General features: G+C 31.4%; 2 protein-coding genes across 2 annotated transcripts; one reads left to right on the top strand and one right to left on the bottom strand.

Annotated features, from left to right (window-relative positions):
• Positions 1–2292: 2292 nt before the first annotated feature.
• Positions 2293–3486, top strand: LOC112422734 (uncharacterized). The gene is made up of 3 exons (XM_024786351.1): positions 2293–2622; positions 2725–2917; positions 3026–3486. Exons 1-3 carry the CDS (start codon positions 2293–2295, stop codon positions 3484–3486), a joined length of 984 nt encoding a protein of 327 aa, XP_024642119.1.
• A 5905-nt stretch (positions 3487–9391) lies between these two features.
• Positions 9392–14233, bottom strand: LOC11416006 (pre-rRNA-processing protein esf2). Its single transcript, XM_024786671.2, has 7 exons — positions 13766–14233; positions 12499–12562; positions 12288–12355; positions 11553–11642; positions 11341–11471; positions 9790–9906; positions 9392–9680 (listed from the first exon to the last, which is right to left on the bottom strand). Exons 1-7 carry the CDS (start codon positions 14049–14051, stop codon positions 9663–9665), a joined length of 774 nt encoding a protein of 257 aa, XP_024642439.1. The 5' UTR covers positions 14052–14233; the 3' UTR covers positions 9392–9662.
• Between the last annotated feature and the right edge of the window lie 1588 nt (positions 14234–15821).

The raw sequence follows: 15821 nt of genomic DNA, 5'->3' as shown, positions 1-15821 counted from the left end.
ACGTAGACTCTGTACTATTGAAGCCACTTAATTTGATAAATATCACTTTGAACTACTTGTACAATCTTAATTTATCTCTTCCACATATAAGAGCTATGAGACTTGAAATCGAGAGAGTATCTTCAAAGTTTTTATCACGAGAGTATTTGGGTGTTTCTCAAAGGGTTTCCTTAAGTTTGAAAATTAAGTGTAGGTTTGAAAATTGAGATCCCATCTCCAGAGTGATTCAATCATAAGTTTAAAAAATATATAAAAATGTGAAGAAACAATAGTCATGTTGAACTATAGTTTTTAATTTTAAAAGTGGATATCCTCCAATTTTAGTATTTTGAACTTTTCTTGTGTATTAATCCTCCAATTTTCAGCTGAAATAACTCTAGTAATTTAGAGTTTGAGGGTGAGATAAGAATAATATGATCAAGTATTGTTCGACCAATAAATTAAATCCGAATTCTTTTAAATGATTCATCTTATGGTGAAGTTTATTAAATACTTGACCCATATCATTTGATTGAGTATTACTGATTAAAAAGTAATAGAGGTTGGGTTTAACACAAGGGGATAAACTTTCATAACATATTTTTTATTTGGTAAAAATACAAAGAAGTAATCGAATATGTATAAGTCATGCATGAAAGGCGCTGTGGACAACAACAAATAAATAGAAGGACTAAGCACCACAACAAAAACACAAAAGGCTTCATATGGATTTGTAGTATGCACAACAACAAAATGTGTGTGTCGAAGACTTGAAGTTAGCCCTAGAATAGGTGACAAAAATGCAAACCACTAGCCGTTAGGTTTTTTTCTTTCTTCTTTAAAAAAAAAGGTTTTTTTTCTTTCTATAAATAGGTGTCAAATATATTGTAATAAGAGTTGTATAATGCATTTCAAAAATCACATCTAACTCTAAACGATTATCGAAATGTGTATACAATCAAACAATAATATTATTGGATTACATTCTTTTGGTGCTGACCAAAATATTTTATATTGATCCTTCAACTAAATTTTTAACAATTAAATTTGCAATTCAAATGTCAAAACGAGAAAGTGGGAAAATTGTACATAAGATCTATCTATTTTTCTCTAAATCGCCATTTGAATGCAAATCTTCGACATTCGGTCATCAATTACTTTGTAGTTTGTACAATATCTTAGAACAAATACTAATGTTCAAATGAGTGTTGTTAGCACTCATCTTTCATTGAATTACATGGTTGGATAACTTTCTATATGTGAAGAGTTTACATTAATTACTTCCGGTTGTCACGATATATTCTTTCTTTATATATTTGTTTGTTAAGAACATTGTATGTGAGGACATGATAAATTTGGTCCCTTATATTCTCAAATATGGAGAAAATTTAATGAACATCAAACCATACTTTTGTTTTATCTTATTTTGGAAGTCAAGAATAAACCAAAGAGTACATGTCAATTTTAGACCAATATCGCAATTGTTGTTTTTCTTATTTATAGGCAAAGTAGGAAAAGTGTTGGAGTTCACAACAGTGTTGTTCTATGAAGAAAAAAGGGAGCATAAAAACTGCATTTGGTTTTCATCCTCTCTTGGTGTTTGGTTCTCATCATATTATGAGGAAAATGAGAATTTGTTAAATTGAACATGATCCTTAATCCTTAATGCTCTATTGTGAAAATAAGGAGATTCATCTAGAGACTAGAGTAGCCTAGGATTGGGGTTGTGTCCGGTCACAACTGTCTCTGAATGCAGTTACACACATCTTAATAGTTCAATCAAGATTGAACTGTTCAAACTTGAAGCTCGGTTTTTAAGATTTAAAGAAAATCGAAATCTAATTAAAATTTGTACCGTCTGATTTTGATCGGATAACTAAAATGCATGTTTTAGTGTGATCTTCAGAGAATTATTGCTTTAGTAATTCAGTTTAGTTAGTTTTAGCTTCTGAAGTACAACTTCTGATGTCTTCAGAGCTTCTGATGTCTTCACAAGCAGAGTCTAGTAACAAACCTTGGTTAGCGTGTTAACCAAGATAGTTAGTTTGTTAGAGGAGTTTGTTACAACGCCCAGTTGTTTATATACTCACTCATGTGTTGTAAATAGATAACAATTCATTCAATAAAATTACACAAGTCTTTTACTCATATCTCTTTTCTCTCTCAAAACCATAGAAACCCAGAATCTCAATTCCATCTTCTTCAATTGAACACAGTTTTAGGTGTTGGTTTCATTCTAATTTCATACATTGTTCCATCAAATTGGTATAACAGAGCCTGGTTCGTTCATTGTTGTTAGAGAATTCGTGAAGAATGGCAACTCATAACAATAATATTCCTGCGCATCTACCAATCTTTGAAGGCAAGAACTTTGATCAATGGATCGTGAAGATGAAGGTGATCTTCAGGGTCCAGGATGTACTTGAAGTTGTGAATGAAGGGATTCCGGCACTGGCAGCGAATGCAACTGATGTACAACAAGCAGCACATAAAGAATTGAAGAAGAAAGATGGAAAAGCTCTATTCTTGATGCATCAGAGTGTAAGCAATGAGATCTTTGAGAAGATCATGCATTATGAAAGTGCGAAGGAGACATGGGATGCATTAGAGAAACTGTATTCTGGTGATGGTAAGTTGAAGAAGGTGAGACTTCAAGCTTTGAGAAGACAGTATGAAGTGTTGACAATGGAATAAGAAGAATTTGTTAGTCAATACTTTGATAAGGTGATCAATCTTACAAATCAGATGACAAGGAATGGTGAAATTGCCACTGATGTGATGAAGGTGGAAAAGGTTCTCAGAACCTTAACATCAAGATTTGATCACATTGTAGTGGCCCTAGGGGAATCTAAAGACTTAGATTCTACGAAGATAGAGGAACTGCAAGCAAGTCTTGAAGCACATGAGTTAAGGTTGATTGATAGGAATAGAGAAAGAGGTAAAAATGTATCATCTGATCAAGCTTTGCAAGCTTAGTATGAGAAGAGAGGAAAATTCAAGAAAGGGAAGAAATCCTGGAATAATCACTCTCATAAGGATGGTGAAGGTTCTAGCAAGAATCAAGAAAAGAATGATGCAAAGTCTGATCAGAAGAAAAAGAAAGATAAGAAAGACATTCAATGCTATAATTGTCAGAAGATGGGACATTATGCATCTGAATGTAAATCAAAGAGAGTGCCAAGGAACAAAGATGAGGCACAATTTGCTCAGGATGAAGATTCTGATTCTGAAGAAGTACTCTTGATGGCAACAGTCAAAGGGGAAGAAGAAAGAAGTGATGAATGGTATTTGGACATTGGGTGTTCAAATCACATGACATGCAAGAAATCTTGGTTCTCTGAATTAGATGATTCAGTTAATAGAAAAATAAGATTTGCAGAGAATCGTATAGTTTGTGCAGATGGTATTGGGAAAGTACTGATTCATAGGAAGGATGACAAGAAAGCTTGCATCACTGATGTGTTGTATGTACCAAACATGAGAAGCAATCTCATTAGTATTGGTTAATTACTGCAAAAAGGATACACTATGAAGGATGAGGCACAAGCTATGAAGGTATTTGATAGCAAGAGTAGGTTGATTCTGAAAGCTCCTATGTCAAAGCAAAGAACTTTCAAAATCAACATCAGTGTTATTGAAGATAAATGTCTGCTATCAGAAGTTAAGAGTGAAACTGGTTATGGCATCAAAGATATGGGCATATCAATTTCAGGGACTTTAATATGCTTAGTGAGAAGAAAATGGTGCAAGGTTTACCCAAATTTCGTAAAACAATTCATAATATCTCTTTTCAACACAAAATTAGTTACATTTCTTAATACGTGTGAAATGTCTAAAACATCATATAATTTGGAACGGAGGTAGTATCATCTTTAACTTACATTTCATCTTCTCCCTTCATTTCAAAAGTCTCATATTTTATTTTATCCAGTCTAGTGACTGGACTCGCACATTTAAGTGTAGCGAAGTGGAAGGGTTTGAACTCTAACCTTTACATATTATTGTCATTAAAACTATCAAATGTTATATTTACAAGACAAATCTCACATCTTTTTATTAACGAGTTGAAACAAACACATACTTTAATAAAATGAAAACAAAGAATATTTTTACAAAATGCGCTGAAATAAATTCTAGCTATAGAAAATATTGTATTTGTAAACCTTAACTATACCAAATCTGTTGGAACAATAATGAAAATTAGTTAAAAAATATTTTCTGTCATCGAAGAGATTACTAGGCTGTGATACTTCAAACGATCTATCACACTTTTTCTCATGTCACCAGACTTTATCTTTTGGGATTTTGCTAATTTTACATTTTTCAAGTTGGTGGAACTTTGCAATATTTTCTCATGGGTGTTAATACATCTGTTGCATAAACCTCAATGTTATAAGTGATTGCAATTGATATTAAATATTTTAAGATAGAAAATTGTTGAGACATTTATTGCACAAGGTTTGTAGTAAATTTATCTATCTTTCTTTTATGAAATTATCTAGCTTTACTAAATAGTATTTGCAACCGATTGATTTTTTTTAGTGAATATCTAAAATTGAATCACAAAACAAAAACAAAAAATATATTGCTTCTCCCAATCTTATTCCATTGAAATTTCCCCTTACTATACAAATTATTTTTCTTCTCAAATTCTCATTCTTGCTTCGAGTATTTAATTTGAGCACTGTGCTAACTTTGGAGGCAGCACTGTAAGCTGGTGATGTAGTTATAAAAAACAGATTTGGAGGACTAGTTTATAAAATTAACTTTGAAATGCATTTTGTGCTGCACTTCAACTATTTAGGACTTTATAAAAAATAAAAATAAAAACCAAAATTTTCAAGAACCGAAATAGAGAGACCAGGATAGTCGAAATAGAGTTGGTCAATTTTTCTGAAATTGCGTGATTAAAAATGGGGATCAAAATTACATACTCCCTCCGTCTTTTAATAAAAGCAAAATGTATGTGGTTCATGGTCACATACATCATTAAATGAATGAACCTAAAAAGTCAATTTTACTTATATTTAAAAACGGAGGGAGTATTGACCAAAATAGAGAGACTAAAATTACATTTGATACAAGCTCTAATATTAGTTATTTGTATTCTTTTGGTTAAATATTAGTTATTTGTATGTAACTATGTATGATCAAAGAATTAAAAAAAAAACTGTTTTCCAAATACAAAAATTAGGGTTAAATGATATTGATGAGTAATGGCTACATTTTACTCAAAAAGCAATGTAACGGCTACGAGACTAAAAACTCAGCTTAAAGGGGGTGTATTGGATTAGGATTTTAAAAGACTATTTTAATAAAAAAAAAAAAAAAAGTCTTTAAGATTTTAAAAGATTGTGTGAGATTGTATTGATTCTGTGAGATTTTAAAAGACTTTTTATGTAAAAGACTTTATACACCCAAGATTTTAAAGGATTTATCACACTGACTTTTAAAGATTTCAAAGGATTTTATGTGATTTTAAAATTTCAAAGGATTCAATGAATTTTAGGGGAAAAAGAACAAACTTACAAGCGTGAATGATAGAAATAATGAACAAATAAATTCTAGCGTTTGAATAAAGAAACATAAAACCAATAAAAAATTCTTTTACTATTGATTTTCAAATTTTAAGAATTTTATGGATTTTATAAGATTTTAAGGGACTAAAAAACACTCTAACACATTTTTCTCAATACACATTTTTTAATTGTTAAAAATGTTATTCCCAAAAAATTCAATTGTACATATTTAAAATTATGTCGGTACTTACAAATCTTTTAAAAAAAAATATTGGGTCAGCCATTACAAATCGGTCGAGTTTACACGAGTGTTAACTCAATCAAACTCGTTAAACCTTCCAATTTTACCAGAAACCGAGTTTACCTCAGAGTTAACACGATTTTTGTACCTAAAAACGTAAACTTGATAATCTCGGAGAGTTAACATTCGATTTGCGGAACATTGATTACGACATACTCTCTATCATAATATTCTCAATACAATTTTTTATTTTTTTATGAGATAGAGAGAGGGGGGATGAGAGATGAGAGAGAGAGAGAGAGAGAGAGAGAGAGAGAGAGAGAGAGAATGGAGAGATAAAGAAACGAAGAGAGAAAGGAGAGAATAGGGAGGGGGAGGGAGAGAGAGAGAGAAAGGAGAATAAAGAGATAGTAACTTTTAAAAGAAAAATAATCTCAAGAAATCTCATCTTTTCATGAAAGACTTTTTCTTGTTAAAATTACACTACAAAATCCACAAAATCCATCAAAATCCAATTTATTAAACACTCCTTCGAAATTTGAATGATTTTGAATACCACAAGACTTTTTTTAAGTGATGAAAAATCTTGATTGAATACCACAAGACTTTTTTTAAGTTGCAACAAGTCTTGATTGAATACCAGAATACTTTTTCATAATTAAAAAATCTTTTAAAATCTCATAGAATTCTAATCCAATACATCCCCTAAATTCTCATCAACCACCAAACAAGCATATCCGAAAACAACAATAGTATAAGACGATGCAAAATCAAACCACAAATAGAAGCATCATTTGTAGTAGCATTTTGTTCAAAACAGGGGTACAAGCATATCCATAAACAATAAGAGTACAAGTAAGCTTCCGGTTCTTGAACATGGTAAGCCAAATTGAAATAGGCGAATATTATCACGGAGAGAAACCAACCTCACGTGAGAAAATGTTTTTCCTCTCACTCTCTCAACTCAACAAGTACACACTTGTTAATTTTATGTTATTCTATGTGATAGGTTGATCTAAATACCACATACAAGACTTCTATTTATAGGATATTAAGTGATACTTCATATCCACTTGTATTTGTATCTCCATACAAACAAATATGAACAATGGTCAACCAAATCAAATTGAGCAATTGCCAAAAGTTTATTGTCGTTCATGTTCACAAGTCAACAAAGGTTGTATTTCTGTTCAAAAGTCAACATACTTTATATGTTTTTACAAACTCTCAATTACCACTTTAAGTGGGAGATTGTGAAAGCGGTAAAGTTGATTTTGAATAAAATTGCAACGTTGACTTGTGAATATGAATGACTGTGAAATTAGTGACAATTTTTCGATAAAATTGGCTGACTTTCATATTTCTACAGTGACATAAATAATAGTGGTTAAGAAATATCACTTGGTGACTTATAAATAGAAGCCTCATTTGTAAAGCATTTTGATCATCTTAACACAAAAACAACAACAATAAGTGTATTTACTTGTTAAGAGAGTGAAAGGATAAATAATACTAATAAGGTATGGGAAGAAGAAAGACAGAACAAGCACGGTGTTTTCAATTTGCAGCAACCAGCGAATTTTGTAATAACAAAAAAGATAAGTTAATAAAAAAGTAGAATTATAAAGATGATTTCTAATATTAATATCCCCATCCAATAATCTGAAATTATGTGAAGAAGAACAATAAAGACTTTCTATAAACAAGTTTCATAAAAGAAGATCAAAGAATGAAAGTTGAAGAACAAAATGAGATGAAAAATTAGAAATCAAGGGCAAGGAATGAAATCAATACTAGTAGTACACAGCAAGAAATTGAATATCGTGATGATAATGCACATAGAGAAATAAATTTTGTATAAACTTCAGTAAAAACTAAGAGCAAAGAGATATACATTTTGTGGTTTTCGTATCACTGACTTTGTGGTCATATTTATACTAAAAAGTAGGTTAAACTCTCAGCCTGTTGAGAATTTTAATTTTAATTAAGTTATTTATTTTTTGAAGAACAAAAATGGAAAAAAGATAAAAGTAAATGAGAAAGATGAGATTGGTTGAAGCTGAAGATGGAAATAAAATAACAGATGGAGAGAAGCATGTGTTGGAGAGGCATGTGTATGATGTTTAAATGATATGAGCTTTGTGTATTTATCTACTGTTGAGAATATGCAAGTGAGTGAAGACACTTTAATCATAGAATGAATTTTTTTTCTATGCTCATTGTGAGTGTTTAAAAATGAAAAAGTGATACTTTTAATAATGAAAAGTTTATCTTCTTCAAAAAAGAATGAAAATTTTATCATATAACTTTTTCACAAGTTTTAATAGTAGCTTTTAATAATGAAAAAGTGATAATCAACTTTATCAAAATGGAGATGTATTTGTATTGAATACTGATACTTCATGGATACTTGCGGATACATATCTATGGAGTATCGAAATTAATTATTTTAAGTTAAAATATATATTTTATTGGATACTTATAAGATACTCAACAGATACACACAAATACTTATAAGATAGTTCACAGAGATGTATTCGAAAAAAAAATGATACTTATAAGATATTTCACATAGATGTATTCGGAAAAAAAAATGAAGGGTGAAAAGGTGATATTGTGTTGTGAAAATTCAATGGAGATGTACATGATTCAATTTAAGATATGAATCACTATAATTGTTTTTTATTTAACCTATTAAAAATTATGTGAGAGAGAGATATCAATCAATCAGTATTAAATAAATTTTGTTTTGATCTTTTATTGATTAATTTTTTTTTGAACAAGATTTATTGATTCATTTGTTAATATCCTAACATATGAATTACTAAGTTACAAAAAGAATATATGAATGAAAATAAAATATGATTTATACGAAAACTTCACATTTCTTATGATTATATAGTATTGAAGAGTAATCAATGTGTTTTTTTCCATGTTGCATGCATATAGATAAATTTTAGTATAAATATTTTGGTAATGTATCTTAGTTGTATCGTATTTTGAATTTAATTTTTTTTTTCCAAGTATGTTACATGCATATAAATAAATTTTATCGTATTCTGAATTAAAAAAAATTTACGTATCTGTGTTCCCGTATCGTACCATACCTGCACACGTACTACATATCGTTGATAATTCTTGCACAATACAAGGTTTATAGTGCATTAAGCCTAACTCAAAGAAGAAACACATGATTTTTTTTTTTTTTTTTTTTGAAGAAAGAAGAAACGCATGATATTGTCTCATTAGATAACAGACATGACTTCATGTGTCTCACAAGAAACACATGGGATGTTGCAACCGTTAAAACCCATTCTTTTTAAGCATAAGATTCTCCATTTCACATATTTTATTTGAAGTACAATAATATTGTGTTATGTATTCCAAATCACTAACACCAAATTTATATCTTTGTTCATGCTTCTATTCTAACAATAATGAGGTGAGATCAAGAGATTCAAATGTCTCCTTTGTTGTTGCTTCAAAATTATATTATTTTGAAAGAAATTGATCAAGAATGTTAATGCAAAAATAAAGGTTTCAAGCATGAATTCTAGATACGTAACTTCACAATCTACCTTGTACCATATTGAGGACAATAATGCTATATTCATAATCAAATAACATTATATTGGAATCAAAGTACTCAGCATTCTTGTACCAAAAAAAAAGTACTCAGCATAGACAACAACAGATTTGGAGTTTACACTACAACAACTCATAATTTGACATTTTATAACAGAGGCAAAAACAGAACATGGAAAACCAGGTCTTGTCCAATTCAAAGTTCAACTCCATTTGGAAACATTATTGCTTGTTTTGTATACAGATTACTTTGATAACCAGTTTCAAAACCTAAATTCAAGTGAATAAATACATCAAGGTAGCAGCACCCCATATTGGAAGATCAATCAATACATGCATTACAAGCCACCAAATACCTGCAAGGGTCGTAGCGGAAAATCTTCGATTAAAAACCAATGATTTCACATATGTTGACATATTTACAAAATTAAAGGATAGCAGATCGGGAATGAAACTTATGCTTACTGCATCTAGAAGATCGTCTGACACTTCGGTTTTACTTTTTTTAGCATTAGCAGCAGCTATTGGCTTTGTTTGAGGGAAATGCCGAATCACTCTTTCCACATGTTGAACCTTCTGCTTCTGTGCAACGTGAATGAAATGATATCAATATGAAATGATTCCTCAATACACATAATACTCATTGAAATTTGATAAGTACGTATAAAAAGAAGTAGCTGAATGTATTATTAAAATAGTTTCTAATCAAAATGTTTGTGCAGCAAGTTATGCGAGCCAATGTGATGAAAGCGTCAGCTAAAAGATGTAAATTGCGCAAATTCTAGTGGATTGAAGGAAAAAGTTAACAATATTTTTTATAATCTAAAACAAGTTCTTCCATTCCACAACACTATCTTAACCACAGAGCTTGCCAATCTATTCTGCCTTTAAGGAGTTAAAGTAATTCAACAAAAAAATTAAACAATCAAAAGATATTAAGAACGTAGAGTGGACCACAAAATAAAGAGGAATCAGAAATTCATAATACACAAATTTTCTATGGATTGTAAAATAAGTGACAGAGATCTAGCAACTATAGAATCAAACATCATCAGGCGGGAAGAATGAGTTTTTGACCCAAAAAGGGAATAAAACTCATAATTAAAACTAATACCAATTCTGAACTCCTCTAAACCCTTATCCCTAGCAAATCACAAACCAAGATCTTAAATTTGCAGCAAACTCCAAACCCAATATTCTTAATTTAATAAATTAAAGTTCTCAAAATTGGATTTATTTATTTAATTTATCCACAATTTTCATTGTTAGGTGTGGGTCCTAATTGGATTTATTTATTTAATTTATCCACAATTTTCATTGTTAGGTGTGAGTCCTGAGCAGGAATATATAGGGAGTCAGTCTTTAACAGTTGGTAAAAAAAGACTGAATTGTTCTAGAACAGAGATGAAAACCTCGCCACCATTACAGAGAATATTTTCATTGGTTACAACAACAAAACAACAACCAATCCTTATCCCACTAAGTGGGGTCGGCTACTTGGTACAAATAACGCTATAATGTTCTATCCGAAACCATATTTGGATAAAACTCATTAACCTCTAAATCTTTCCTAATGTCCGAAACCATATTTGAAGAAAAACAATGTTGCCTTATCATTTTTACAGAAAGAATCTGGTGAGTACACAAAAAATAAAGTAAAAGAAAGCAGTAAAAACACTATCATATGGTCTGCCAGAATTGCCAACCATGACAGCCATATGGAAACCAAAAGGAAACAGCATTGAGACTCAACAATGGGGAAGCCAGTGCCAGAGTCTTTGCTAGATTTGTCCTTTAAGAATCGGATAAGGTTTATGATAGAACCCGTAAAATCAAGAAACGAACTGTATATTACTGAATGATAAAATGATGAGCTCAAGAGCTTTACAATGGTGGAAATAGGAAACGAAAAGATAAACTAGAATTCAGAGAATACCTACCAGAGCTAAGCTCGTAGACCAGAGAGAATACCTATCATTTAGTTATAAATTTTGGTCAAGTGAGGAGAGAGTGTACCTTCTTTAACCTCTCATCTATAGCATTCAAAGTACGCGACTGGTCAACTTTGGACATATAGAAATCTCTCTCTTTCTTGGCTGCAGACAGTTCTAATGCCAGTTTTTGCTCCCGAGTAGCTCTTTTGAAGGCTGTAACAAATATATCTTGCTTTAGATTGAGATTCTTATTTGTCAATAAATAAAATCAAGAACTGATCATAAACTAATTACCTAGTTCTTCAGTTAGATCATCCCACTTGAACTTGCTCAAGTACTTAATATTCCAAAGGTCATAGTGGAAAGATGACCTCTTTTTTCCCCCTAGGTAAACACAACAAAATTCAGAAACTTACAAAACCAAATTATTGCAAACAGACATGTAAAAAACATTCCAGCAACAAATAAACACTGTTAAGCGCATATTTTTTTTATTAGTCGATTCTTGGATCGGATACCGAGTTTTCAAAAAAAAAAAAAAAAAACGCATATTTTATTTACGTTTCTCCAAGTATAAAGAATAGAAATAACTCTAGAGTTGGCAGCGTAGTATCGTGATTTCCATCAAAAGACCATATAAGAAACAGTGTCAGCAACACACCTAGCCACTTTTGTCGGAAAAAAAAAAACATATATCACATAGCATTGGGTATCCTGCTAAGTGCTAACTTCGTATATTTTTTTTACATAACCTAGACAAATAATCCCTCCATTCCAGAGTCAATTAAAAGAAGAAGAAAAATACGTTCTTATTTTTTTTAACACAATATCAATTGCTAATTTTCAATTATATCGTTATCTACATCTAATTAACGATAGAGATAACTGCAGAAAGATAACCTCTGATAGGAGACAAAAGCTAACGCAAGTGATACGCTGATACTCTAGAATTGAAAAACGACAACATTATGATTTCTATTCAAGAATCAAAAGCAAGTTGTAAAGAACGACAATGAGTCAAACAACTACCTATTTGTTCACCATTTATGTTATTGGCAACCCTCTTGGCAACACATTTATTGGCGAATTCAACCCATCTACACAATCACAAAGCAAAAAATCAATCAACAAAACTCAATCAACGTCAAGAAAATATACCAGCAACCACCTTAAACAACTGCAATTATATAACAATCCAATTCCAAATCAAATTAAACATTTTATAAGAATAAATAATCACCCTTCTGAATAAGCTTGGTTTTGGGATGCCCGGGCTCGCTTAGATTGCACTCTGGCATTAGAATCTGGCAAATTAAAAAAAAAATTAAAACCAAACAACCTTAGAACTAACCAAGTAGTAACGCATCACTCTCTCTTGTATGGAATATAAGCAAAAAAAGTGCTCATTTATTCTGCCGTTTCAAATGTAAATAAATTTAACTATTTCAATATTTAATAAGGTAGTTTCTAAAATACCCCTACATTAATATATGTTTTATTTTCCATTGACTCTAAAAGTTTAATAAAATAAGTTCATATGCAGGACAATATAAAAAATGCACGTATTTTTTTATGAGAACAAGATTAGCTGGATTTAACTAAATTTCTTGATAAAACCCTGCTTGGATAAACAACTTAATTAAGCTTAAGCATAAACAGATTCCTACTGCTTTAAGCTGATTTTTATAAACTTTCTTGTAGAGTTTATGAAGAAAAGCTGAAAACTGCATATGGACATATCATAAGCTGTTTATATAAGCTATCTCAAGCAGTCTCATAGATACTTATGCTAGTAAACAAGCTCAAATAAACTAATCAAAACAGCCCTGAGTATGAGATTAAGTTAATTCGCTTATAATCCAAACCTGAGCGTGAAACGTCAAATAGTCTCAAACAGACACTTAAGCTAGTAGATAAGCTCAAATAAACTAATCAAAACAGCCCCAAAGCATGAGATTAGATACTTTTGCTTATAACCCACACCAGAGTGAGTACTATGTCGTATGAAATGTCAAAAAATGGTCTAGCTTATCATATCCTATGAAGCACGGACACTCTTTGGATTAGGCATATCCGGGAGTCGGGACATGTATCGTGTCCGACACCAACACATATTCTCAAATTGTGTTGGCGTGTCGGTGTCCAGTATCCGTGTCCATGTACGTGCTTCACAAATCATATCCTATCTTATGAGCCTGTTTGTCAAACTAAAATACAATGTGATATCAACATATTAAATTAAATTAAATTGAACATAGATATAGAGCTCGTTTGGAGATTGATTTATTTGAGTTTATCCACTGCCATAAGTTTCCTGGGACTATTCAGAAAAACTTAACATTGCCCATAAGCTGTTTTCACCTTATTTTCATTCTTCTCCAATATAGCTTAACAACTAATAACTTATACGTAAACTATTCAACCTTATTTTATCTCGTGTAGTGTTAGACACAGACCTCTTCAATCAGAAGTGTCGGTGCTACAGATAGAGAGAGAGAATGAATGACCTTGAGGAGCAAGATAAATTCTTTGAATATCACCGAATTGCGAAAGAAGTTGACGAAGCTTAACATGATCCATATGAGGAGGAATTCGACTCAAATAACAAACACCGCGCATATTAGCTTTCTTCGCTTCCATTTTCAGCTTCTTCTTCATCTTCAATTTCTTCAATCTCAATTCCATTTCCGATTCCGATTCCGATTCCAATTCCGGTTCCGAATTCGAATTCTCATCATTTGATGCTATTGTTGTAGCGTTAATCTCGTTGTTTTCTTCCTCTGGAACTTTCATTTTTTGTTCTTTTTGTAGTTCTGATGTGTTTTTATGGTTGAAAAGGAGAATGCGGCGGTGGATGAGGTGGCGACGGTGGAATTGTGCGGTGGTGGTGTTGCCGGTGTTTGGGGGTTTAGGGTTGAGGAGTGAGAGAAGAGGATTTGATTTAGGGTTTATGAATTGTGATGGAGGTGAATCTAATTGTAACAAAACGGCTTCGTTTTGCAGAAATTTTTTTTAAAAAAATATTTAATATCCACTTTAATTTCTTGAAAAAAATAATATTAAACTCAATTTATTTTTATGTGAAATTCGAACTTTTACTTGAATTTTAATCTCTTATGACTTTTTGTTTTACAATAATCCTTTGAATCATTACAATAAGAAAGGAATATGACCCAAAAAAAAAAAAATTGTACTAAAATTAGTCTGATATTTTTATATTGTGGACAAATTTGTTTATCATACGAAAGATCAATTTTCGACTCATTATATCAAATTGATTAATTTGTCTTCGGTATGAAAATGCCATGAACTAAATTGGATGTGAAAAAAATTAAGAGGGATCAAGTTAGGTCTTTACATTAAATTTTTGTGAGTCTTATGAAGTCTCTTATGGCATCTATAGTGGCAAGTTTGTAAGGAACTCGAAATTAATTTCGTACCAATATTAAGTGGCTCTCAACAATATCATATCACACTTGTACAACTCAATCATATTTTTGCTCCAAAGATAATAAAATAAAAAATTAAGTATGTGAAACTCATTTTTAATGGTTTTTTAAATTACACTCAATTTTATGTAACTTGCTTTCGATGATTTTTCTTATTTAACTTTGATGATATGATAGCTTATTTAAAATACTTCAGTACTTCACCAATTTCTTTGCTATCCGCACTGCCACATCATGGTTCATTCTATGAAACTCGCTTATATACCTCCATTGGGGATGCCATGTTAAAATAGTAGAAAGTTACGTGGAGTTAGTTAAGTTTTAGTTAGGCAGTTATAGTTACTTAACCACTTTAGTTATGTGGTTTGGTTAGTTAACCACTCTAGTTAATGCCCTAGAAGATTATAAATAAGTCACTCCACCGAAACTCAATTCATCTTTTTTTTCAATTTTATTCGTTCAATATGAATTTCCATAAGCTTCTACCTCATGAATACACAGATGCTGTCTTCCTTGCTTCCATTTATGATCTTTGTCCCTCTCACCCTATTATTCTTCATATGCTCTTAGAGGCATTGTAAGTAGGATGGTCCTGATGGTGGAAGTGTTCAAAATTGGGTGTCCAAGTTTATTATCTTGAAAACCTTCTAGTGCTAGTTGCGTGAAACTTGATGGAGACCATGGTGCTAAAGCAACTTGTGGTGGAGTTTTCTGAAGGTGGGAGGAAATTTTTTTACTTGGTTTCACCTTTAACCTTGGTATGTGCATTGTTATTTTTTTTATAGCAGGTATGAGCAGTATTATGGTGGCTTAGCTTTGGACAATTTTTCATGGAGGTAATAGCTTATCATCGGTAGAAGATTCAAGATAATGGAGATCGAGTCCGATTCTTCTACAGCCATTCATTTCATTGTGAATGTATGTGATGTCGGACAAACGTGTAATAACATGATTCAGCGCTCGCAATGTTCTGCATAGTCTCAACTTCGCTGTTGTAAAGCATGTTCGACGGGAAGCAAACCAAGTTGTTGATGCTTCTGCAAAATATGGTTTTAGTATCACTAAAAGTAGTATAAATTTTAAGTTCTTCCCTCTTTTACCTAGAATGCCATAT

This window comes from Medicago truncatula, chromosome 6, assembly GCF_003473485.1.
Source record: "Medicago truncatula cultivar Jemalong A17 chromosome 6, MtrunA17r5.0-ANR, whole genome shotgun sequence".
NCBI classification, from domain to species: Eukaryota; Viridiplantae; Streptophyta; class Magnoliopsida; order Fabales; family Fabaceae; genus Medicago; species Medicago truncatula.
The sequence above is the reverse complement of the archived record's forward strand: the minus strand, read 5'-3'. Positions and strand labels throughout refer to the sequence as shown.

Excerpts from the sequence above, each read along its gene's own strand:
- LOC112422734 (XM_024786351.1), top strand. The coding sequence starts at position 2,293 with ATGGCAACTCATAACAATAATATTCCTGCGCATCTACCAATCTTTGAA. Across the intron at positions 2,623-2,724 it reads GTGATGGTAAGTTGAAGAAG|ATGACAAGGAATGGTGAAAT; the intron begins GTGAGACTTCAA and ends CTTACAAATCAG. Across the intron at positions 2,918-3,025 it reads TGATAGGAATAGAGAAAGAG|GTTCTAGCAAGAATCAAGAA; the intron begins GTAAAAATGTAT and ends AGGATGGTGAAG.
- LOC11416006 (XM_024786671.2), bottom strand. The coding sequence starts at position 14,051 with ATGAAAGTTCCAGAGGAAGAAAACAACGAGATTAACGCTACAACAATA. Across the intron at positions 11,643-12,287 it reads CATAAATGGTGAACAAATAG|GGGGAAAAAAGAGGTCATCT; the intron begins GTAGTTGTTTGA and ends GTGTTTACCTAG. Across the intron at positions 11,472-11,552 it reads TGATCTAACTGAAGAACTAG|CCTTCAAAAGAGCTACTCGG; the intron begins GTAATTAGTTTA and ends TATTTGTTACAG.